The 26900-nt window shown below is 40.8% G+C and overlaps 1 protein-coding gene across 3 annotated transcripts in view; it reads left to right on the forward strand.

Moving 5' to 3' along the window:
* The window catches only part of GPRIN3 (GPRIN family member 3), a 182345-nt gene extending 157289 nt beyond the window's left edge, over positions 1-25056 (forward strand). For all 3 annotated transcript variants that reach the window (XM_073590171.1, XM_073590187.1, XM_073590179.1), the window contains one exon: positions 21932-25056. In XM_073590171.1, coding sequence (XP_073446272.1) covers positions 22029-24230 — 2202 coding nt within the window. In that variant the 5' untranslated portion in view covers positions 21932-22028 and the 3' untranslated portion in view covers positions 24231-25056. The remainder of the gene's footprint in view (positions 1-21931) is intronic.
* Positions 25057-26900: the final 1844 nt, after the last annotated feature.

The raw sequence follows: 26900 nt of genomic DNA on the forward strand, positions 1-26900 counted from the left end.
AGGAGACCTTGATTTGTTGTGTAAGACAACTGCAATTGAAGTTAGATTTAAGAAATATATAAAATGATAGAACCCCCTTCTATCTCTGAAGCACACATCTTTATTGTGTTATGCAGCTAGACCTTCAGTTTATATATTACTAGAATACTAAGGATTATACCTGAATTTTTAGTATGTACTGTACATTGTAGAAAAGATTGAGATAGTATATAAAGGGAATTTATGGTCATATCGTCTATTGTTTAATTGTGTTGGACATTAATTTTAAGGACATTTTCTTATTTCTATGTTAATAGCATTTTGACACAATTTTTATGAAATCCTTAAATATTTTTTACACTGGTTACTGAGGATTCCTGCCACTTTTTATTAGCCCCTTCATTGTTCACACATAGAATTTTTGCCACTTTCCGTGCGTTTTTTAAGGGTAAAAAATGCTGAAGTTCACAGTACCAGTTCATAGTTTCTGAAGTCTCATTCCCTCTGTATACCCCCAAAAAAGCGCAGGAGCAGTTAAAAGTGGTGCCATTTGTTCATAGGCTCAAAAACTGGTGACAAGTTCCCTTTAATGAATGCATGACGCAAAGTATGATATAGTTTTAGGCTGCTGTCAAAACCCGTGTTCATGGTCCTAGTATGTACCTTAATGTATACAGTGGCTTACGAAAGTATTCACCGCTCTTGGATTTTTGCCTATTTTGTTACATGTATTTAAATATTTTTCTATTTCGATTTGTGTGTGATGCATTAAATAGTCTAAGTTGGTGAAGTGAAGTGAGAAAAATATAGGCAAAAATTTAATTTCTGGGATCAAATAACTAAAAGTTGGCATGTGCATATGTATTGATTGGCGGCAAGCAAATGTGGTACCAATATTCAAAAAGGGGTGTAAAAGGGAACCTGGAAACTATAGGCCGGTAAGCTTAACATCTGTTGTGGGTAAAATTTTTGAAGGGTTTCTAAGGGATACCATTATGTTATATCTCAATGTTAATAAATGTTTAGCTCCATATCAACATGGATTTATGAAGGATCGCTCCTGTCAAACTAACCTTATCAGCTTCTATGAGGGACTCAAATGGACCAAGGAGAATAATTGGATGTCATTTATCTCGACTTCTCTAAAGCATTTGACACTGTCCCACATAAAAGATTGGTAAGTAAGATGAGAAAGCTTGGGCTAGGGGAAAATGTGTGTAGATGGGTAGGTAGCTGGTTTAGTGATAGAAAACAGAGTGGTTATTAATGGTGCATACTCAGATTGGGCCAGGGTTACTAGTGGGGTACCACAGGGTTCTGTATTGGGCCCCCTAATATTTAATATATTTATTAATGATCTAGTGGATGGCTTACACAGTACAATATCAGTATTTGCAGATGATACAAAACTATGTAAGGTAGTTAACACAAAGGAGGACAGTTTGCAACTACAGACAGATTTGAGTAAATTGGAGAATTGGGCTGAAAAATGGCAAATGAAGTTTAACACAGATAAGTGTAAGGTTATGCACATGGGAAGGAGAAACAGATGCTACAATTACTTACTAAATGGGAAACTGCTGGGGAAATCAGACATGGAAAAAGACTTAGGCATCTTAGTCAATAAGAAGCTAAATTGGAGTGCCCAATGTCAGGCAGCTGCCACCAAAGCAAATAGGGTCATGGGATGCATTAGAAGAGGTCTGGGGACATGAGATGAAAACATAATTCTCCCTCTGTACAAATCACTCGTCAGACCACACTTGGAGTATTGTGTGCAATTTTGGACGCCGGTGCTCAAGAAAGACATTGCTGAACTTGAAAGGGTTCAAAGGCAGGCTACTAAAATGATAAATGGAGTTGGTTCACTACAATACCCAGAAAGGTTATCAAAATTAGGTCTATTTACTCTAGAAAAGAGAAGACTTGGGGGAGACCTAATATATATGTACAAGTATATCAGAGGGCAATACAGAGATCTCTCCAATGACCTGTTTGTACCAAGGACTGTGACAAGAATAAGGGGGCATTCTCTTCGTTTGGAGGAAAGACAATTTCTGCACCAGCATAGAAGAGGGTTCTTCACAGTAAGAGCAGTGAGGCTCTGGAATTCTCTTCCTGAGGAAGTGGTGATGGCCAACTCACTGAATGAATTTAAGAAAGGAATGGATACTTTTCTTGTGAGTAACAGTATAGAAGGTTACGAATAACATAATATTATAGGTAGATGGTTGACCCAGCTTAGGGGAAGGAACTTTTTTCCCTATGGAGAAAATTGGCTTCTACTCTGTGGGTTTTTTGCCTTCCCCAGGATCAACAGTGCAGAACAGCTGCACTAAAAATCGGCTGAACTAGATGGACATAAGGTCTTCCTTCAGCCTTCAAAACTATGTTACTATGTATGTCTTCACCCCTTTTGCAATGAAGCCCCCTAAAAATTTCTGGTGCGAGCAATTACCTTCATAATTCACATGCTTAAATGAAAGGAAGTCCTCTTGTGTGCAATCTAAGTGTCACATGGACTGTCAGTATATACACACCTTTTCTGAAAGGCCTCAGGGGCTGCAACACCATTAACCCCTTAACTGCTGATACGCATTAAAACAGCGGCCGCTAAGGGTACTTATTCCCTCATCGCTGTTTTAAAATGGAGATCAGGAATAAGGCTGTAGATACCCCTCCATATTCAGAAAATCTCCTAAGTCTTGGCTACCAGGGTAGCTGAGACACTGGAGAACATGATCAGGGCCTGATTTTCCAGTCTCCGGTCACGTGATTGCGGTTATTCAGTGAATAACGGCAATCACAAAAAAAAATGTGCCCGCTGTTACAATAATTTCTCTCTTCTGGCATGATATACATGTCAGAGGAGAGATGAATGATGCCCCCGAGCCACCCCGGTAACACCGCCATCACCGCACCCTCCTGATCCCTCTCCCGGCTTGGAAAAAAATGCCAGACAGTACCCAGCAACAATAAGAAATTTTTCCTATTGGTTCCTTTTGATCACTGTGATAGACCCTACCACAGTGAGAAAAAGAAAATAGTAAATCAAATCCCCCTTTGCCAATTCTCAGTTAGATAAAAAATTATAATTTTTTTCCCATTTGCAATTGGGGTTAGGGTTGTGTTATGTTTAGGGATAGAATTGAGGTTTTTCAAAAGTAAAAGAAAAAAAATGATGACGATATGACGGCTAGTGTTGAGCGCAAGTGCTTGCTACTCGAGTTTGCATTGAGTGCTTGAGATCGCGGATCCCTGCATTTTTTGGGGGTGTCTAACAGCCGCAAAATATGCTTGGTGGGGACTCGAGCATGTCACTTTAACACCTGCGATTTTCGGTGTATACCCAAGCACCTCATGCAAAGTGGAGTAGCAAGCACTTGTGCTCAACAGTAATGACGACATATTCAATATGACATCCTAATGTTGAATGTACTTACGGAGCTGGCCATCTACTGGCTGCCGCCACCGATAGCAGCTGATCAGTGGGTGTTACTGGTGCCAAACCCTGGCAGATAAGACATTGATGACCTATCCTCTGGAGATCAGCCTGTGGCACTGCTGAGGTGTTATAGAAGCCCAGGTTGCTTTGACAGCAGTCTTCAGCTCATCTGCATTGTTGGGCTTGGTGTCTCTCATCATCCTCTTGACAATACCCCATAGAATCTCTATGGGGTAAAGGTCTGGTGAGTTTGCTGGCCAATCAGGCACAGTGATGCTGTTGTTTTTAAACCAGGTATTGGAACTTTTGGCAGTGTGGACAGGTGCTAAGTCCTGCTGGAGAATTAAATTTCCATCTACTAAAAGCTTGTCGGCAGAGGGAAGCATGAAGTGCTCTAAAATTTCCTGGTAGACGGCTGCGCTGACTTTGGTCTTGATAAAACACAGTGGACCTACACCAGCAGATGACATGGCTCCCGAAACCATCATTGATTGTGAAAAATTATATAATATATGAGTTTAACTTTTGGTATTGAACTGAAATAAATTAACTTTTTGATGATATTCTAATTTTGTAAGATGCACCTGTATTTTTCATGGTACAGAAGCAGAGAAAAGGAAGTTTTGTGAAAAATCCAAACGTGTTGGTTAAAAATAGAAGTATTTTCTTAAATTTGGCCATAAGAAAACATAAGGATTAGTCATTGGATTTGAAACAATTTTCATAAACCCAAATTTTGCATACCTGTGTTATGATCAAATTGAAAGAACATGGTACCACAACATACCTGCCAAGAGGGCTTCCCACCAAGAGGCAGCATAAAGACCAAAGGTAACCCTGAAGGAGCTGCAGAGTTCCAAAGTAGAGACTGGAGTATCTGTCCATACGACCACAATAAGTCGTACACTCCATAGAGGTGACTTTTATGGAAGATTGGGCAGGAAAAAAGTTTCTACTTAAAGGGAACCTGTCACCAGGAATAATGCTGTTAGCTAGTAAATATGGGATTAATCTGCAGGTTAATAACATTATGATGCTATCCGAGCTCCTGCATTCAGCCGAATGCAGTGGGGAGAAAATTGTCTTTATTCTCCCCGCCAGCATTTGGTATTCAGTCATAGCCACGGGTTCAGCAAAGAGCAGCTGACAGCACAACGGAGGGGTGGATGCCAGTTCAAAGGTTCATGGACCCAAATGAACAATAGTCCAAATAAGGAAGAGGAACAGCATCCGGTCTGGGTGAAAAATGTTATCAAAAATTTATTCTGCCAGTACAAAATACACATTTTGGCCATATTGTGGCCTTTTTCATACTTGAAAAAGGCCACAATATGGCCGAAACGTGTATTTTGTACTGGCAGAATAAATTTTTGATACAATTTTTCACCCAGACCGGATGCTGTTCCTCTTCCTTATTTGGACTATAGTCACAGGTTCAGTCACTGCTCTGAGTATACAGAGTGGCCGCTGTAACCGTGCCCTGACTGACACATTGTGGCCGAATAACCCCATATCTGCAGGCTAACAGCGTTATACCTGGTGACAGTTTCCCTTTACACACAAAAATTGTAACTCATTTTGAGTTTGCCAACAGACATGTGGAAGACTCCCCAAATGTATAGAGGAAGGTGCTGTGGTCAGATGAGACCAAAATTGAACTTTTTGGCCAACAAGGTAAACGCTATGTCTGGCACCAAAACAACACAGCTCATCACCCCAAGAACACCATCCCACAGTGAAACACGGTTGTGGCAGCATCATGCTGTGAGGATGTTTTTTGGCAGCAGGGACAGGAAAAATGGTCTGAGTCAAGGGGAAGATGGATGGTGCAAAATACAGGGATATTCTTTAGCAAAACCTGTCTCAGTCTATCAGTGATTTAAGACTGGGACGGAGGTTCACCTTCCAAGAAGACAATGACCCAAGGCATACTGCTAAAGCAACACTTTTAAGGGGAACTGCAGTCAAACTTGAAGATTGCTGTTCCCCAGAAGAAACCATCTAACTTGAAGGAGCTGGAACAGTTTTGCCTTGAGTAATGGCCAAACATTCCAGACGCAAGATGTAGAAAGCACATAGAGACTTATCCAAAGCGACTCGCAGCTGTAATTTCTGCAAAGTACTAACTTTTAAGGGGGTGAAATTATGGACAGTGAAGTTTTCAGTTATTTTGTCATATTTTTGTTTGGTTCACAATAAAAAGAAAACCCAAATGTTCACTCTCTCTGGAACTCTCTGGCCAGCAGAGAACTCTCTAACTGTTAACCTTTGTCCTAATCAGTACATCAGAGACATGACCTAATAGGTTGTCTATCAATATACTCTCATTAAAAAGGCCCCTTAGCTAAAATAACACGTTGACATTTAAATTATTTTATTTTTTAAATGGCTTTCCATTAAAAAAAATACATATTTGGCAAAATTGCTGTTCTTTGCATTCGCTACTTCCCCCACTCCCCACAGACACTTCTTGTCATCAACGGAATTAGTTTATCAAGAATACTTGTTTTACAAGTTGTTATGGGATGATACGTTTTTGAGTGAGTGAAAATTATATACTAGGAGATACCTCGAAAGATCACTTAAGCTATAATAATGTTGATGATGTTTTTCTAATTGGAGTCAAGTATTGGCTAAGTTCCTAATCAGAGGCATCCTAATTCCACGTAATGACCATCTGGATGCCTATTGTAATACAAAACCTCCTTTCTACCTCATGATAATTTATCCTTATATACACATTGCACAGCACATCCAGATGGGAAAACATGCACACACACCAGCATAACCACGTTTTCTGAGCAAGCTCTACTTCTATACTGTATAGATAAATATATATTATGAATATTTAATTCATAATGTTACCAGTTAACAGAATAAAAACTGAATAAAGAAAAGAGAAAACAAAATCAAATAAATAGCTGGTGTGACCACACATTGCCTTCAAAACAGCATCGATTCTTTAGGTACACTTGTATACAGTTTTACAAGAAACTCGGCAGGAAGGTTTCAAGCATCTTCTATGGATGTAGGCTTGTGCAAATCCTTTAGTCTCATCATGTAACCCCAGACAGACTTGTTGATATTGAGATCAGGGATTTGTTAGGGCTCTATTGTCACTTCCACTGTTCTTATTTAAAGAGGTTGTCCCCTACAATGTGTAGTGGGCAGATCGATTTAAAACTTGGAAATAAGGCTTTCTTCAAATACCTTGCGTTTCCAAATGTGCCTGTGAATTGCGCTATACAGTCATCCCCATCACGTGACCCCGGGCTGCTGCTCTGATGTCCGTTGATATCACGTCAACTTCCGAAGTTGGAAACTGACTCAGCATCACCAAGGCAGTACCTAGTCTCTCTGAGTGACTGAGCAGTTGGCGGAGTTTCATCGCTCTGCAAGTGCAGACAGGTACGGTTGATATGCAGGCATGGCAGATGCTGACAGGGACTGCTGGTACACAGTCGGGCACATCAAGTGCAGACAGGTATGGTGGTATACAGACAGACACGGCAGGTGCAGGCAGGAACGGCTGGTATACAGACAGGTGCTGGCAAACATGGTTGATATACAGACAGGCAGGTGCTGGCAGGCACGGCTGATAGGCAGGCAGGTGCTGGCAGGCACGGCTGATATACAGGCAGGCAGGTGGTGGCAGGCACATTTGGAATACAGGAACACAGAGCAAGTACAAGCAAACAGGTACTGGGGACCTGAGAACTAGCAAGCATGAACACTACTGATATAAAACATTGCTCAGATACCTTTCAACACGTGGAGATGCTTTAAATAATAAGTGTCCTCAGCCATTGGCTGGGGACTCTTTTGGACGGCGCACCTCTTTAACACCCTCACGGCATATGACGAATATATATGTCATATGTCGTGTATCTCTCTGATGTGGGCATCGTTTTCAGAACATGACAGCTGATTTGATCAGCTGTCATGTGCCCTACCAGCTGTGGGTGGAATTGCGGTCCACCCGCAGCTGTTCACATGTTAAATGCCACTGTCGATCTCTGGCAGCAGCATTTAACATGCTTGCTCCGGAAGCACGTCAGTAACCCTGTCCATCAGCTCCCCTGTCATGATTGCGGAGCGCTGATGGGTTAGCATGACAACCGGGGGTCTGCAGGAGAACCCCGTGCTCGTCATTGCCGATCTGTTATGAGATCCGCCCCATGGCCCTTTTGCCATATTCAAAAGAAAATAATTAAAAAATACACTTTTTTTATTGTAACGTTCAGAAATGTCCAATCTATCAAAATATTAAAATAGTAAATCCAATCGGTAAACAGAGTTCTGTCCAGGCTTGTTTTTTTGACCTATGAGCTGTACCTTTTACTGGTAACATTTTGGGTTCCACATGACTTTCTGAACTTTTTTAATTCCATTTTGTTCAGAGGCAAAATGACCGAAAAATAGCAATTCTACCAGTTAAATTTTTTGAATTTTGTTTCAGCTTTCAACATATGAGACAAATTATAATATTGTATTTGTTTGGACAAATATCTATATATACCCTCACTATACATGCAGTATACACAGCCACCATGCATCTGCAGCACATGTCGCAGATTTAATCCTGGCCACAGTAAGCCCACAGGTTTGCTTGTTGCTGGTGCTGACCCTGGTCTTCACAAACAGGATCACACTTGAATTAGGGTTTCCACCCAGCAAGGCCTGCATTTTTCATGTACTCATTCATAGGTACATGTACTAATCAAAGAACCTTAAAGGGATTTTCTAGTACTTAAATGTTGATGGACAATTGCCAGCGTAGGTCATCAATATAAGATTTTGATGTCTGACAGCTGTTAGCTCCCACAACAGCTAGAAGTGAACGTTTTGAGTCGGAACACTGCAGCTGCTGATCATAGTCACTCCAAAGAAGCTATGCTATCCTACCTGTGAAAAGCCACAATGCAGTGTATGAAGCAGTGTTGGTGAGTGTTGGACTCCCAGTAAGTATAGTTCTTCAACATCTAAATATTGGAAAACCCCTTTTAGAGGTTGGGTGGCCAATACTAAAATCTGTACAGGCGCCATGTAAGGTTTAAAAGTATCAAATTTTGTTAGTTCACAAATTCTTCATAAGTAAAAATAAATGGTGTGAAGGCATCAAATGGCATATTTACACAAAGCACCTTTCAACCTAAGGCAGGCCTGCTGAAATGCAGCTCCGAACTTGAAAGAAACCTCCGCCATGCTTCATTGCTGCTGGCACACTCTCATTATTGTACTCCCCAGTCCTCTGGGGAAAAACTGCCTTCTATTACAGCCAAATATTCTACATTTTTGCTTATCAGTCCAAAGCACTTGATGCATTTTTCTGCATCCCAGTTCCTAGGGTTATATGAACAGTTGCAGTCACTTGGCTTTGCTTACATGTTGAAGGTATGGGTTTTTGGCTGTAATTCTTCCATGAAGATCACTTCTGTAGATGGATATAGCTGGGTCTCATTGGTTGTTAACAGTTCTGAACTGATGAATATCTTCCGTTTTCCAAGCGAAGCAAGCATGATATCATATGTTGCACTAACTTTCCTTGACAAATCACCTCATCTAGTGTCCTCAAAGTTGCCCCTTTTTGAAGATTCTTCAGAAGAGTTTAAACAACATCTTGAAACCTTTGTATGCGAGAGACTTTGCTTATGGGCCATATTGCTGTGCTCAGTCTTGTCATGGCGTATGATCTGTGACATGAAACTGTCGTCCACAACCTCAACTTTGTAGCAATGTGTGGCTTTTCCTCACCCAGTTTTATGCCTCTTTCACATCTGTTTCTGTTTCATTTAATGACTATATTTCAACAACATATGAAAAATTGATCATTATTACCTGTTTGGTATAACTGGTTATTCTTAAACCTGACTATAATGCTACCAAATCCCGGACTTTGTGCAAGTGTACTTAGCAGAAATTGTGTTTAAGATAAAGGGTAGTCACACCAAATATTAATTTGATTTTATATTTTTCTTTTGTTCATTCACTTAGCATTTTTTAATTGATAAAAAATAACACTTCTACACACCACTACACACCTCAAGATGGAAATTACAACACGAAAAAAATAAGGTGTGGCAATAAGAAAAGCACAAGATCGATAGACATGTTAGTGATATGCAAATTGATGAAAAAACGGCAACAACATTTTAAAACACCTCAATTTATTCAGTATTGAGTATGAGCACCATACACAGAAATCCTGCATATGCATTAGCTAGGGCTGTCACATTGTAGAAGGATCAACTTTATTCTCATTTGCACAAGGAAAGACTAGAAGCAATGGGATGAAACTGAATGGGAGGAGACACAGATTAGATATTAGAAAAAACTTTTTGACAGTTAGAGTGATCAATGAGTGGAACAAGCTGCCATGAGAAGTGGTGAGTTCTCCTTCAATGGAAGTCTTCAGAGGCTGGACAGACATCTGACTGGGATGATTTAGTAAAACCTGCTTTGAGCAGGGGGTTGGACCAGATGGCCCAGGAGGTCCCTTCCAACTCTACGATTCTATGATTCTATACTATCACTGAGGTTATTAATGGTCGTCTTAGGAGTGTTCTGCTACGATGAATGCCCTTGGGAACATGAATCATCAAGATTGTTGACCAATGATGTCCCAAATGTGTTCGATTTGAGACAAACCCAGAGACGCTGACATGCAGGCTGCTCACTGCAGCAGGAGAAACATGCGACCTGGCCGTGTCATTTTAAACCCCAAGGTTTTTTGCACATTAATGACCGGGCCAATTTTTACAAGTCTGACCAGTGTCACTTTATGAGGTAATAACTCTGGAACACTTCAACAGATCCCACTGATTCTGAGACTGTTTTTTCGTGACATATTGTGATAGTGGTAACATTTATTCAATATGACTTGTGTATATTTGTGAAAAATTGGAAATTTGGCAAAGATTTAGCGATTTTTAAACTTTTATTTTTTATGTCCTTAAATCAGAACTATGTATCATACAAAATAGTTAATAAATAACATTTCCCATAGAAATTTTTGGAATGTTTAAAAAAGTGAATATTTAACTTTTTGTAGCAAAAATTTTAGTTGAAACCCAATTTTTTAAATTTTTACAAGAGTAACAGGGATAAAATGGACCCCAAAATTTGTTGTGCAATTTCTCCTGAGCATATCGATACCCCATGCATGGGGGAAAACCGCTGTTGGGGCACACAGCAGAGCTTTTAGAATGTAAAACTTGCTGCAATAATTAGTGGACACAATGTTGAAGAGCCCCCTGATGTGCCTAAACAGTGGAAGCCGTACACAGGTGATAGTTTCCAAACTAGACCCCTGAGGGAACTTACACACGTGGTCAAAATTGTTGGTACCCCTCGTTTAATGACAGAAAAACCCACGATGGTGACAAATAACTTGAATCTGACAAAAGTAATAACAAAAAATCTATGATGACGAGCAAATGAAAGTCAGACATTGCTTTTCAACCATGCTTCCACAGAATTAAAAAAAATAAATAAAACTCATGAAATACCGTATTTTTTGGACTATAAGACGCACCGGACCATAAGACGCACCCCAATTTTCAGAAGGAAAATAGGGAAAAAATAATAATGTGTCAAATAGGGGTCCGTCTTACAGTCCGAATTCACCTGGGAAGGGATCCGGCACAGGTGGAGGAGTGGTCACAGGGGTCATTCAGTGCTCCAGGTTGGTGCGGTGGTGGCCGCGGCTCTGTGCTGGGGCAGGTGGGTTGTGCTGGGGCAGCTGGGCTGGGCTGGGGCAGGTTGGTTGTGCTGGGGCAGCTGGGCTGTGCTGGGGAAGCTGGGCTGTGCTGGGGCAGGTGTGCTGGGGCAGGTGGGCTGTGCTGGACTGGGGCAGGTGGGCTCTGAGGGGTGAGGGTGACGGTGGGCTGTGCTCCGCCGGCATTTCCTCAAAGCCCGGCGTCCCCCGCACATCCCTTGCTGGCTGCTGCCATGTTACTGTGGCCTCTGGGAACATGGATGCCGGGAAGATGGACGCCGGTCCGGGGACAGTGCATGCGCAAGTTCAGATCTCGTCCCGAGATCTCGGGAGATGAGATTCAAATCTTGGCAATGTGCGGGGGCCTCCGGGCTTCGATGAAATGCCGGCGGAGCCCCCCACGAAGCACAGAGAGCTGCTACCCCTGCACCGGAGCACAGCCCGCTGCCACCACCACACCACAGAGCAGATAAAACCCAGCAATTAAGTTATATCCATTTTAAGGACCATTTGATTGCAATGGGCAGCTCCTCAGATCTCTTCTGTTTACTTCAGTAGATCCCCTTTAATGCCATAGTCTCTAAGTCACTAGTGATTCGGCAAGCTGAGCCTGATGGCCACTGATGCATTCAAATACCTGTATATGCCTGTATAAGTTTGGCGCCAAACTAACTGTGTGCATGGAGGCTCCCACCGTAATCCTTGCGATGGGCCTGAGCTCATGACTTATCGAACTTTGTCTGGTTGCTGTGTTGTTGCAGAGCTGAGCCCCCCTGGATGATGGCTGTTTGATCAAGGGATGATGAGTTTCTAATCAGTACATGGTACTACAGCTGACTATGCGTCACAGATGTCAGATCCTGGGGATTTTGGCTCAGTGGATAGCGCTTGACACAGACGTCCTACATCCTCCATCTTGCTCTGACTTCGCTCTCCTAAGATGGACACCGAACCAACCTCTTCCTGTCAGGCACTTTCTCCCAATTGCCTGCACTGCCTACTGGTCTGGGGTTTTGTCTGGTTATGACCAATTGCAGTTCACACCAGCAGAACAGAGTATATTTAACATAACAGAAGTCTTTGCCAATAGAATCACTGTTTCCATTTCTCCGCACAGAATTGATAAATCCTGCACAAACCAGTTTAAGCCAGAGTCATCAAACAGTTGCATGGGAAGCAGTGACCTCCTGTGGTTAGTGATTAATACGGTCTGCAGGCAATAATATTGTCGATTGTACATTCCTAATAGAATAGAACAGCAGCTGCAAACAACATGCGAATGGTTAATGGTAGGTGACGGTCAGCGGCATATTCCTCATCACCTCACAAATTACTAGGACAACCCCCTTCTCAATCTGAATGTTTGGCGCTGATAAAATAAAAGCACTTACAGTTGTGGCCAAAAGTATTGACACCCCTGCAATTCTGTCAGATAATACTCCGTTTCTTCCTGAAAATGATTGCAAACACAAATTCTTTGGTATTATTATCTTCATTTAATTTGTCTAAATTGAAAAAACACAAGAGAATGAAGCAAAAAGCAAAACATTGATCATTTCACACAAAACTCCAAAAAATGGGCCAGACAAAAGTATTGGCACCCTCAGCCTAATACTTGGTTGCACAACCTTTAGCCAAAATAACTGTGACCAACCGCTTCCGGTAACCATCAATGAGTTTATTACAATGCTCTGCTGGAATTTTAGACCATTCTTCTTTGGCAAACTGCTCCGGGTCCCTGATATTTGAAGGGTGCCTTCTCCAAACTGCCATTTTTAGATCTCTCCACAGGTGTTCTATGGGATTCAGGTCTGGACTCATTGCTGGCCACCTTAGAAGTCTCCAGTGCTTTCTCTCAAACCATTTTCTAGTGCTTTTTGAAGTGTGTTTTGGGTCATTGTCCTGCTGGAAGACCCATGACCTCTGAGGGAGACCCAGCTTTCTCACACTGGGCCCTACATTATGATGCAAAATTTGTTGGTAGTCTTCTGACTTCATTATGCCATGCACACGGTCAAGCAGTCCAGTGCCAGAGGCAGCAAAGCAACCCCAAAACATCAGGGAACCTCTGCCATGTTTGACTGTAAGGACCGTGTTCTTTTCTTTGAATGCCTCTTTTTTACTCCTGTAAACTCTATTTTGATGCCTTTACCCAAAAAGCTCTACTTTTGTCTCATCTGACCAGAGAACATTCTTCCAAAACGTTTTAGGCTTTTTCAGGTAAGTTTTGGCAAACTCCAGCCTGGCTTTTTTATGTCTCGGGATAAGAAGTGGGGTCTTCCTGGGTCTCCTACCATACAGTTCCTTTTCATCGAGATGCCGACGGATAGTACGGGTTGACACTGTTGTACCCATGGACTGCAGGGCAGCTTGAACTTGTTTGGATGTTAGTCGAGGTTCTTTATCCAACATCCGCACAATCTTGCGTTGAAATCTCTTGTCAATTTTTCTTTTCCGTCCACATCTAGGGAGGTTAGCCACAGTGCCATGGGCTTTAAATTTCTTGATGACACTGCGCATGGTAGACACAGGAACATTCAGGTCTTTGGAGATGGACTTGTAGCCTTGAGATTGCTCATGCTTCCTCACAATTTGGTTTCTCAAGTCCTCAGACAGTTCTTTGGTCTTCTTTCTTTTCTCCATGCTCAATGTGGTACACACAAGGACAGAGGTTGAGTCAACTTTAATCCATGTCAACTGGCTGCAAGTGTGATTTAGTTATTGCCAACACCTGTTAGGTGCCACAGGTAAGTTACAGGTGCTGTTAATTACACAAATTAGAGAAGCATCACATGATTTTTCAAACAGTGCCAATACTTTTGTCAACCCTCTTTTTTATGTTTGGTGTGGAATTATATCCAATTTGGCTTTAGGACAATTCTTTTTGTGTTTTTTCATTTAAGACAAATTAAATGAAGATAATAATACCAAAGAATTTGTGTTTGCAATCATTTTCAGGAAGAAACTGAGTATTATCTGACAGAATTGCAGGGGTGTCAATACTTTTGGCCACAACTGTATACTTAACTCCCGTGTTGGTGCCAGTCCAACGGTGCAGGCACTCACGTTTCACAGGGCTCTCGTGCAGTTGTTATGACACGTGAGCCCTGCATCCAATCAGCACTGACATCCCCGCCTTCATACAAATTGAACATCGAGGAAGTCACTTGATCTTCAATACATCCAGAAGGCAGGCATAGTGATGCTGACGATGATTGGGAGCAGGGATCACATGTCATAACTGCAACACAAGAGCCCCAGAAAGGCAAGTCCCGACACTGCTGGAATGGTCCCATTAAGGGATGTGAGAGTAAGTGTTTTTATTGTATCAGCGCCAAACATTCAGATCGAGAAGAGGTTTTCCAAGTAGTGGGCAACCCCTTTAAGTTCTTCTGCACCAAACTCTCCCCACCTTGGCTTTAATAGACCTTGCTTTTTCCACTGTGGCCCAGTCATGCTGGGACAGAAAGGGGCCTTCTTCAAATTGTGCCCACAAAGTTGGAAGCAATTGTCGAAAATGTCTTGGTATGGTGAAGCATTAGGAAGAGCTCTTTGTTTCACAAATGTTTGTAAAAGCAGACTACATTGTTACATACTTGATTTGAAATACTTATTGCAATGTGACTGTGTTGTGTCTTAATGCTTATATAAATGCACACTTTTGTTACCGTGTGTGTGTGTTTATGCATCTATGTATGAATAGGTAGAAATGCATTTCCATTCCAATATACACACATGTAGCCTCAGAATCTTCTTTCACCGCCCTTCCCATCCCCCTGCCTGACAGCTGCTCTGTACATAGTGTGCTTGAGATTAATATGCTTAAACATTTTACTGTCTGCTTTTAGCTGGTAAAATGGAGAAAGTCAGAAACTACCTAAGCCGGATTGTATTAAAGATGGAGATTTATAAAATTCTGCGGGGATGGGTTGATCTTACAAGATAAGCAACTTACTCTGGCTCAAACTATAGTAATGCGCAAAAGTAAGAGACAATGTAAGATTGTAGGTAAAAATTGCTTTGGTTGAATTTGGTTCTGTTACTTCCACTTCCAGTTTCATCTTTTAACTCATCAATCCTTACAATCCCAGATGGCTAGCTGCAGTGTTTTATATCCAATGTACTTCATTTTTCTATATTTAGGCTAAGTTCACACGTAGCGGAATTCCCGCGGAAGTTACCATGAGAATTCCGGAATTCCATTCTGCGGGAAAATCGCATTTTAAATTTCCGCAATTTTCCTGCAGAAAAACTAGCGATTTGCAAGCGTAATTAGCTTGCAGAATGCTAGCATTTTCCAAGCGATCTGTAGCATCACTTGGAGAACTGATTGACTGGTTGGTCACACTCGTCAAACATAGTGTTTGATGAGTGTGATCAACTTTTTACTATTGAGGCTGCCTATGCAGCATCAGTAGTAAAAAGATATAAAGTTAAAAATAATAAAAAAAAATAATGGTGTTTTTTCTCACCTTCCGCGTATCCCGCACAGCATTCCCGATCATCGCAATGCTGATGGCAGGTACCGTTCCCAGTGATGCATTGCGGCAATGACCTTTGATGACATCGCAGTCTCGCAACGTTAGCAAAGGTCATCGCAATGCATTACAGGGAACAGGAGCTGCTGCGTGTATCGCTGAAGCCTGGGGACGCTGCGCAGGACATGGGTAGGTGAATATAACTCGATTTTTTTATTTTAATTCTATTTTTTACATGGATATGGTACCCACAGTCCTAAGGACATTCTCCTCTCCTCCGGACCGTGGGTACCATCCGCAAATGTTCTGCTTACTTTTCGCATGGTGTGCACAGCCACATGCGGAAAGTAAGCAGAACAATGCATTCCCACGTGGGCGGAATCGCCGTGATTTCGCAAATTAATGAGCATGCTGCGGATTTTTCCACAATGCGATTCCGCCGCGGGAAAATCCGCAGCATTAGCACAGCATTACGGAATCCCATAGGAATGCATGGGATGCTGTTTTTGTGCATTTTCACGGCAAAATCGCATGGTAAATACCGCCGCGAAAACGCAAAAAACCTGAACGTGTGAACGCAGCCTTACTCTTCTAAGTAATGGGTTCTTTTAGATTATATATCCTTTTAGACACATTATTTTTAGTTTCAGTGTCCTTCCAAGATTTTGCACAGTTATTTGGTATCCCACTGCCAATTTTTGTGGCCTACCAGATTATGTATACTTGTTAAAAGTTCCAGTGACTGTATGAAAATGGATTTTCTTAAAAGGGGTTGTCCCACAAATAGAGTACATTTTAATTATTAGATCTTAGAATAAAAACAGGTTCCATAATTGAATGTGTATAAAGATATTCTTGTATAGAGATAACCTTATAAATGTGCCTCTGCTATGTACTGTGTAATCGCTGTGTGTGATCATGTATAGCTGCTCCAGTTCATGGTTGGCAAATATCACAGCTCTTAAACAGCAAAGGAAGCAAATGAGAGTATTCAGACATTACAGCAAGCAATCACAACTGATTCTTTCCATGAGGTAAAATATGTTTTTAAACAGTAAGGGAAATGTTTTTCCTTACAGAAACCAGCAGGGGCACATTTATAAGATTATCTCAGCACAGGAACATTTTTTTAAACGTCTAATTGTGGAACGTAGTATTCCAAGATTTCTTGATTAAAATGTACTTTGTGGGAAAACCCCTTTTATCTACACAAGAGTATGTTCTTTCAAGAAATATAAGGCATAGTTTGGTAATCAATTCTATTATTGTTAGCATATTTTTAAAAGTTTTAGAACATGTCAGTGACACACTGAAGCCCACCTTTTGTGTATATAGCTAACAAAACAAAATTAGAAGAACTGAAAATTTATCTTGGCAGTAGAATACAAAAAAGAGCAAAGATATCAGTTGCTGAAATATTTTTATCTTTAATTGTTTTGAATCATTTACAAGAAGGTGCATATACGCTATGTCTTCTGTATTCTTTTCTGCATTTTTCCTGTCCTGTCTATATGTAGATTCATATCAAATATCTTTTTTTCTCCATAATTACTCTTTATAAACTGAAAAAAAAAATATTTTTGAGAAAAAATATGAATCCTTGTTTACAATATCATATAATAGAATAGTACCTCTTTATTATTTTAAAAGCAGAATTTTTATTGTGGATTCAGTAATGTGACCCCAGCCCAAAACTCAATATTCCCTCCCTCACCGGCTCATCACTTCTCTTTACAGCACTAGAGAGAGCACACTGGCAGTGCACATTAAAGGAGAAAGAACATGATGTGCACATTAATTCATAAAGAAGGTAAAGATCCAGAACTATGCAGCAACTATAAACAAATATCATTGATAAATAATGATCTAAAATTTTTTGCAAAAATGATTGCTAAAAGAGTGGGCTTGATCATAGACACACTGGTATCGCCAGAACAAACAGGGTTTGTTGGCGGCAGGGAGGGTAGGGACAATTCAATACAGATCTTACACTTATTACAACATGCACACATTAATCACAGACCCTTGATATTGATGGGAACAGATGCAGAGAAGGCATCTGACAGGGTGGACTGAACTTACATGGGAGAAACCCTGAAAGAATTTGGCTTTCCCCTGATGGTAATATAAGCGATTTTTTAAATGTACACATGTCCAACTGCGAGGTTAAGGGTGAATGGAGATCTCTCCTCACCCTTCAAGATCAGTAATGGGACTCGTCAGGGTTGTCCTCTCTCCCCATCCTTATTTATATTGGCAATGGAAACTGATTCAGAGTATTAGGCAACATCCAGATGTAGAGGGAGTACAGATTGCAGACGTGTCACATATCACAGCTGCATTTGCAGATGATCTACTTCTGTTGCTGACCAATCCTAATAAGGAAATCCAAGCAGCACTTGGGGTATTGTCAAATTTCAAAATTAATTTAGAGATATCAGAAGCAATGAGCCTAAATGTCCAAAGTTCGTCTCTACAAGAAATTAAGTCCAAATTCCCAATTAAATGGAGCTCATGATACATTACGTATTTGGGAATTAAACCGAGTCCCCATTGACACTCTTTATTTACATTAAACCTTGTACCACTCATTAGCTCTACAGTGCAATTGATTAATTCTTGGAGAGTACGCTTTATTTCTTGGATGGGATTCAAAAATTTGCTCAAAAGTTTCATATTACCTAGGATTAGATATGTGTCGCGAATGCTCCCTATAAAGGTTCCTGTGACGTTTTTCCATAAAACACGTTCCATTTTTGGTAAATGCATCTGGAAAGGTTCTAAGCTTAGGCTCAATTTTAATACTTTATCACTACCGAGAATAAAAGGGGGAATGGGAGTACCTGATCTGCAAAAGTATCACATAGCAGCTATTCTCTCCATGATCATTGCTTGGGCAAGAGACCCCCAAATACAAGCTATAGAGAAAAATAGACACCTCAATGCCAATACCAATCAATACCGTACTCCATGCATCTAAAGAATTTAGACATAAATTAGAGATTCCAAATGCGATTTCCAGATCTATAGTACACTCTTGGGCTACTTGGTCAGAGTTATGGATTTACCAGGGCTCTACCTAAACCAGACTAGAACAAAATCATCTGATCTCCTTCATACGTTGAGAACTGATGTAGAGTCACTCCTTGTTAATGGTACACTTCTTACGCATTCAGAATTACAAACCAGATTCCCCAAATATCATTTTCATTTCCTTCACCTTTCCAGACTCAAAAATGCTATAAACTCTTATATACAGGTAGGACACCCCACTAGGAAACTATTTTTGAATCATTATTAAAGCAACTTAAACAACCTAGGGGGGTCTTGACAAAAATATATCAATCTCTTTTGGTGGATTCAATCCCTGAAAGAAGAGCCTACATTCTAAGGTGGGAGGAAGAGCTAGGCCTCAAATTAGAGGACTGGGAAGTAGAACACATGCAAAAATTCATTTGGCCCATCCAAGTGTGTAACAGTTCAGGAGAATTCATACAAGATAGTCACAAGGTGGTACACCACCCCTGAAAAAAACACAGTACCTCCCCAACATGCTGGAGATGCGAAACTGCTAGAGGGTCTTTTCTGCACATTTGGAGGTCATGTGAGAGGATCAAACCGTTCTGGAGGAGCACCTTAAAAATTATTTCTAGGGTATGTTGGCTTCCTGAATCTCCACAACCGAGTCTTGTCTTCCTTAACTGGTCTAGCAGTTTGTCACAGTGCAAAACATAAGATGTTATTATTTTTAATAGCAGCGGCCAAACTGCTAATACCTATGAAATGGCGCACCCAAAATAGTTCGAGTACCTTGGAATGGGTTCATAAAGTTGACCAGAACTCGTATAGAGGATATAGCAGCTTATGCATACTTTACCCCAGACAAATTCAGAAGAATCTGGACACCATGGGTAATGTATAGGAAATCAAAGGAGTATTTAAGTCTCATGGGGAACCGGGCCTCTGGCTAGTCATGATGATTGCCAGACTAGATTTAGTTGATTAACTTTTCAGAACTTGGCCTTTTATGGGATAGCGTTGAATCCCCCCTAGGGTTCTGCTGTTATATTGCAGCACACCACCATCTTTGATCTTCACTGGTAGTTGAGGGGCTCTCGTAGTCACGCCATTTTCTTCTCCCCTATTTTCCTTAATCTGTTCCTCTCCTCCTCCTAATCTCATGTTATTGTTTGAATTGTTCATTTGGTTACACCTCATGAGTGTATTTGTATAAGTAAAGGTTTCCAGTCCAGACAGGAATGTACGACAACAGAGTCTAGTGCCTATCCATTGTGTCAGTGTTGGTATGAGATTGTCAACTGGATTTATTATGGACAAGTGCACTGGATACTTTCCGGATTTGCTAAAGAACTCTCGATTTTTGGACTAATTTAGACCCAATTGATATGACTACTTCATTGATTCATAGAATCATAGAATTGTAGAGTTGGAAGGGACCTCCTGGGCCATCTGGTCCAACCCCCTGCTCAAAGCAGGATTTGCCAAATCATCCCAGACAGATGTCTGTCCAGCCTCTATTTGAAGATTTCTATTGAAGGAGAACTCGCCACCTCTCGTGGCAGCCCGTTCCATTCATTGACCACACTGTCATATTTGGAAAACTGAAATATGGTCTTTAGGTGGTAATAGTAACCAATGGAAGAATGTTTCAAGGAAGTGCATATCTTGTAACCTTGTGTATATTTACCATATTTTCCGGCGTATAAGACGACTTTTTAACCCCTGAAAATCTGCTTAAAAGTAGGGTCGTCTTATACGCCGGGTGTCGTCTTATACGACGAATGCATATGGGGAGAGTGGTCCCGATGAACAAGGGAGGGTGTAAATGGTGTTATCATCCCCCTTTTACCTCATTGGTGGCAGCGGTGCGGCTGCTCCTTCAGCAGTGTGGCGGCTCTGTGCTGGGGGTGAGCGGCGGCTCCTCTTTGTTCAGGGTGGGGGTGCTGTGCTGGGGGGTGGCTGCGGAGACTCTGTCCAGCGTCGGTGCTCCTCCAGCATTTCCCCAAAGCCCGGAGGCCCGGGCAGCTCTATTGCTGTGATGTGGTGGCCTCCGGGAAAATGGCCGCCGGAACCCACGCATGCTCAGATTCAGATCTCGTCCCGAGATCTCAGGAGACGAGATCTGAATCTGAGCATACATGGGCTCCGGTGGCTATTTTCAGGGAGGCCACCGCATCGCAGCAATGGAGCTGCCTGGGCCTCCAGGCTTTGGGGAAATGCCGCAGGAGCCCCAATGCTGAACAGAGAGCCTCCGCAGCCGCCCCCCAGCACAGCGCCCCCACGCTGAACGAAGAGGAGCCACCACCGATCCCCAGCACAGAGCCGCCACAGTGCAGATGGAGTAGCCGCCGATCCCCAGCACAGAGACCCACAGACAGCACCACTGCCACCAATGAGGTAAAAGGGGGATGATAACTCCACGTACACCCTCCCTTTGTCATCGGGACCACTCCGCCGCACCCAGCATATAAGATGACACATGGCATATAAGAAGACCCCCGACTTTTAAGAAAATGTTCTATTTTAGCTGGAAATGTTGGGAGGTCGTCTTATACGCCGGAAAATACAATACATTGTTTGTCTTCTTTTGCTTGTTGTAGTAAAACCAATAAAAAGAGGATTGCAAGAAGAGAACATGGTGTGCAGAGAGATCATATTGAGCATGTGTCGAAATTGACACAGTAAAAGATAAATTAATCCATCCATCCCCTTAAACAGACATCACTAATGATAGACACTTTCAGGGTGGTGATAGCAGTTATGGGAAGTGACTGCTGTGCCAGCTTCCTAATGCTATACCGTTTCGGGGTGGAAAAATAAGCAGGGGTGAGTGACAGCAGAACAGGCCCACTGATTGCATTCCATTTGAAAATTCCAGTGCATTCTGGAAGATTGAAACAAAATGTCTTTGGATGTAGAAAATACAAATGAAGTTAAATTACAAGGGAAACATTATGAAATTTTTAATTGGTATATATTGCAAAAGTAATTTAGTTTTTACAAATAAATGATTATATATTGAGTATTAGGTTCGATGTAAGGCTTCAGACAACACTTGTAATATTTCATACAAATTGATAATAAGCTTCAAATAAGGTAAATTAGACAAAAGTATATGTCTTACACTAGTATTCTGGATCTGCATAAAACTCTGGGCAAAACAGTAGATTCACTTGGATTTTAGCTTGATATGATCTTTGTATTTTTATGTATCAGATTTTTTCATTTTACATTAGATTTTTTTCCAGAATTTTTTATTTAAACATTTAAACCTTTTTTTTTCTTATGCAGGTTTGAGAACTCAAGACCCCATCCTTGTCTGTTAAACTGTTGCCTTATAAAACGTTGTAATTCTGCCTGAAGATTTTGTCCAAGAAATTCAGATTCCATGGGGACTGTACCAGATCCTTCTGGGTCTGACAGGTCATCACCTACATCAAAAGAGGAGGAATGCCCTTCTGTATCCCAGGAGGATGCTCTCCAGCTTAAACGGACCATGTCAAACAACAATGGGAACGTTGTACAAATTGCAGGCATTTGTTCTTCAGATCTAAATTGCAAACTATCCACAGAAAGTCCTAGTGATGAAAATATATGTGAACTTGAAGAACAGCAAACCAATAAAACATTGTCATCATTCAGGACTTGTACACAATCTGATACCTTGCCACCCTTGGATTCAACAAGTATAGAATCACAAGCCATCAATGAAACTAGTCAAGATGCTGCCGCTACTAACAGCGCAATACAGTTACAGTCATCTATTGTATCATCTATTCCTGAACATTTGACGATGCCAACTGAAAAACCAGCAACTGAAGAGAGTCACTTGCCAAAAGATGTAACTGTGGTTCAAACAGCAACTGAAAATCAAGTAGGGAGTAGTAATTCAATCACACAGGTGTCTGAAATGTCAAAAAATGTGGACAATAAAATATTAGATACTGACGAAAATGGGCACATTTCTTCCCCAAGCCAAGAAACAGTAACTGAGAAAAATCAGACAGAAACAAGTCTAATCTCCGATCCAGTACAAAATGAAGCAAAAATAGAAAATCATGACAATGAACCTCTAACTGTGCAGGGTTTACAGTTTAGTCAGACTGAGGAAGATGTGCATACAAATGGCAATCGTAATACCCTGGATTTACAGTTAGTTTGCAAGTTTAAGGAGATGGGTACAATGACGTCTCAGCTCGAAAGCTGGGCTAAGCAAGATGCTGAAGTACAAGCTGTAGCAAATGTAGAAAATAAATCTGTGTCCACTAGTCCAAGCATATTGGCTGCATTTCTGAAATCCAATTCACCAGGGCTTAAAGAAAGGCAGGAACAAGTGTGTATAATATATCAGGGCAACCCGGGAAATCCTCAGATGGACCGTGCCAGTTTTGCGTTACATTCACAATTGTCTCAAAACCATTTAGCTCAGAAAGTACGTTTTCAGCCTCCTGATGCAATGGGTCCTCAGCCTCTCCAGTTGCACACAAAAAGTTCACCTGATATGATACGGTCCCCCTTTCAGAGACCAGAGCTATCAAGAAATTCACAGGTTTTATATAGAAGTGAGTTAGATGGACAAGGGTTGTGTCTAAGAGAAAACCACCCTAAGCCACAAAAGCAAATGGCTAATGCCTCTCCAATTTTAATGAATGTAAAACCTGTTTACCAAATAAACATAGAAAATAGTAATCAACCCAAAGCTTGTCAGATGACAAAGGACAAGTTTAATGAGCAGCCTCAGTTCAGGGCAGCTCATGATCTGGGTAGCAAAGCTAGGCTTCATCATTTAAGTGGAATAGAAAGCATTCAATTACATAATATTCGGCAAGACAATGAACAGACAGACACTCTTAATGTCCCAGGGGAAGGAAGCTCTGATCGCAAACCTTTTCATTTTAAAATTACTAATGAACAGGGTTCGACCCAGGCAATAATCACCACAGATATAAAAAAGCCAAAGAAAGAAGAAAAGCCCACTCCACTTCATGTTGAAGTTGAAGTCAACAGTTCTATTGGTGCCACTGGTGGTCATGTAGAAGAAATACTAGAGGTTTTGGTTAGGAAAGATCAAGAAGAAGGAGAACATGCCAAAACATCAAGCAGTATAAGTGTGCAAACCAGACCGGCAACAGATCAGAGTGCATTACAGCTCACACCTCGACTAAGAAAAGCAAGAGAAGAGAAAAAGGAACCAGTTCTGGTCACCTTACCTACCTCTGAACCTCCCAAGTCAAGTGGAAAAAAATCAAGTCCAAGTTCAAGTGGAGAGGCTAAAAGCCAGGCAAAACAGCCATCTAAAAGCGTGAAAGATGTGGTATGGGATGAACAGGGCATGACATGGGAAGTTTATGGCGCTTCTAATGACCCAGAGGCCTTAGGAATTGCTATACAGAACCACTTACAAAGACAAATCAGAGAACATGAGAAAATGATTAGGGAAAAATTAAAGCAAAACCGAAAATCGATTTGTTCTGATTCTTCAGGTAAAAAGCACAAAAGAAGACAGCACAGGGTATTCCAATCAATACTTAAGAATTTCAGACGACCTAACTGCTGTAGTCATCCTCCTCCTTCTGCTGTCATAGAATAATTTTCTGTAAAATTGTTAAAATATTTTGCCACATCAACTAGTAGCTAAATTTCTTTTTTTTGCACTTAAGAATGTCGTGGACATTTTTTATTTAATTACTGTACAGGGTTTTGGGTGACTATCACATCACTCTATTTTGTAATGCAATCCCATTTATTTTTATTTTCATTTTCACGATACAGTGGATATTAATGATTAAATTCACATTGTCTTTCCGGAAGCAACATTTGATAACAGTTTTATATGTGTTGAATTTGTATTTTCATCTCAGTAGGCAAACAGAATTAAGCCGAGCTCCTGAAATGACAATAAGTGTGCCGTTAAATGCAGTGCCAGAAACGCCTTTTCACATCGGCCTTTTTTGATTCTGAAGTTGATAAAAGAATGAGTTACAATGAGTTGTATATTAGAGCAATACAAGAGCAGCACAGCTGTCTGCACCACTTTAGTATTACCTTCGATATTGAATAGCACATTCTTTATCCAGAAACATGGTCTTTGTACTACATACAGTCCAACAGAATAAATGTATAGACATGTCAAAGCACCAGCTCAGCTCATAATGGTTACATATTGTAGTGTATCTCACTTCACCGGAGGTTCCTCCATGCCACAGATAGAAAATAGAATGATCCCACAATCCATTGTATTTATTTACTTTTTAGCCATTGGCCAATTTTCTATGACTTTTATGTACTGTTTTTAGTAGATCACTGCTCCTGTGAGACATAGGCACCTGAATTTGTATGTTTAATATAGCACTAAAATGTGTATGTTTTTGTGTATTATATTATTGGCATTGAATAAACGGATCAAAAAATCCTGACTACCAATGACAAAATAACTTGATCTTGATTATCAGCTCTGGTAATCTTCTTTATAACAACTAATTGATCTATTGATAGTCTTGGAGAAATTCTAAGAATGGGTCACAAAGCACAATCATATGTAGAGCAGAAAACATATTGTGTTGCTTCAGGAAGAGGATGTGAGCCGAAATATAAAAATCCATATATCTTATCATTTCTCATTGGCAGACCTCAAAATATTATTTAATAAATCGTTATAATTTGGAAGAGAGATTTATTACAATAAGTGGAAATGAATATCTAATTGCTTGTAGCTATCGATCAGTCTCAAATTTTCATTGTTCAAATTACCATTGCAAAATAGAATTGGTGACCTACCTGCATCACCTTCACTTCATTGGAGGTGCTTTTAATACTTTTCTTAGTGCTCTTTAACACATCAAATTTTTTGGACACGCCTTCTAACCTTTAATTTTGCAGATTGATCAATGACCCATCACAATCAATGTGCTTTTTTACATGTCCTTTTATTTTCAGAACGATTGTTGGCAAAAATTAAAAGGAGATGTGTTCTTCTTAGATTCATGTTATTCCATCTCAAGTCAATGGCCCTCAGGAGAAAAATGGATAGCACACTCACGTAATCACAAGAATTTTTTTTCTTTACATGTAAGAAATAAAAACTGACATGAAACCAGCCTTAGGCTTACAATAATAAATGGGAGAAAGCAAACCACATCCAACAGTTTCTGGGGTGTAGTGTAATGCCAGCTATGTCTCACTCCACATCGGCCTCTGCTCAGATTCCATTATTATTGACAGCAAGAATAGTGCAGCTTGCAGTGCTATTTCACTGCCACACGGAAAAATACTATGGTGAAACCCAAGAGATTTTTTTGTCAACGGTTGCAGACATTGTCTATGATGTAATTGATTTGCGACGGTGTTGTGGTTTCTGAGTCTAACAAGGCAAATTACTTATCAGCACAATCCTTTTGAAATAGCAAGAAGCATAACCAATTGTACTCTCCATTCACGGACCACCATGAAATCTCACAGTGCCCACTGTGTTTTGCGTATTCCCTGCCACATTCAGACTAGACATGCCCGGTCTTGTTCAATGCACCTTTAGTCAGCATGTGACCACTATATGCAAATCACATACTTGCAGTGACATGGTGACCTGCTCCTGGCACCAGACAATCCTCACAGCACACAATGTGCGCGCTGTGAGGATTCGCAAATCTACAATCACATAGAGCGACTGCAGACTTGTACTCTAAGGCCGGACAATGCCTCTAAGTAGTTGTCCCTTTATAGATGAATATTATCATGTGGCCATATACATATTGTACGCACAAAACAGCCCGGTGATATTTTTTTTTTATCATGTGAGAGTATTATGGAATTCACAAAGGAAGTAACCTGTCATAGAAATAATTTCAGTAAATGCCCCTTTTCCATGAAAAAAGGTTTTACAGTTGTAAACAATTACATAAAGTGGCCATAGATATTTTCCAGATGTCAGCTAAGTGATTTCTGATGACACTTACGGTAAGTTCATACATGATAGAATATTTCTGCATACGATGAATCCTATACATTTAAGGAGTGATATAACTTCAAATCTCTATACACGTGTTGTGCTGTCACTAGCTGTGGATTTCCGGTGTGGAATCTACACGGCAAATCCACTAGTAAGGCTATGTGCATACCTGCATTCAGACATTCTGTTTATCTGTTACTTTTCTGGGGACAAGCCTTTCAAATTAAAGGGAACCTGTCACCATGGAAATGCATTACAATCTGAAGGCGCCATGTTATAGAGCGGGGGGGGCTGAGTAGACTAATATAGTGTTGT

The sequence above is a fragment of the Dendrobates tinctorius genome, unplaced genomic scaffold (assembly GCF_039654945.1).
Source record: "Dendrobates tinctorius isolate UK_male_01 unplaced genomic scaffold, ASM3965494v1 ptg000011l, whole genome shotgun sequence".
In the NCBI taxonomy this organism is placed as follows: domain Eukaryota; kingdom Metazoa; phylum Chordata; class Amphibia; order Anura; family Dendrobatidae; genus Dendrobates; species Dendrobates tinctorius.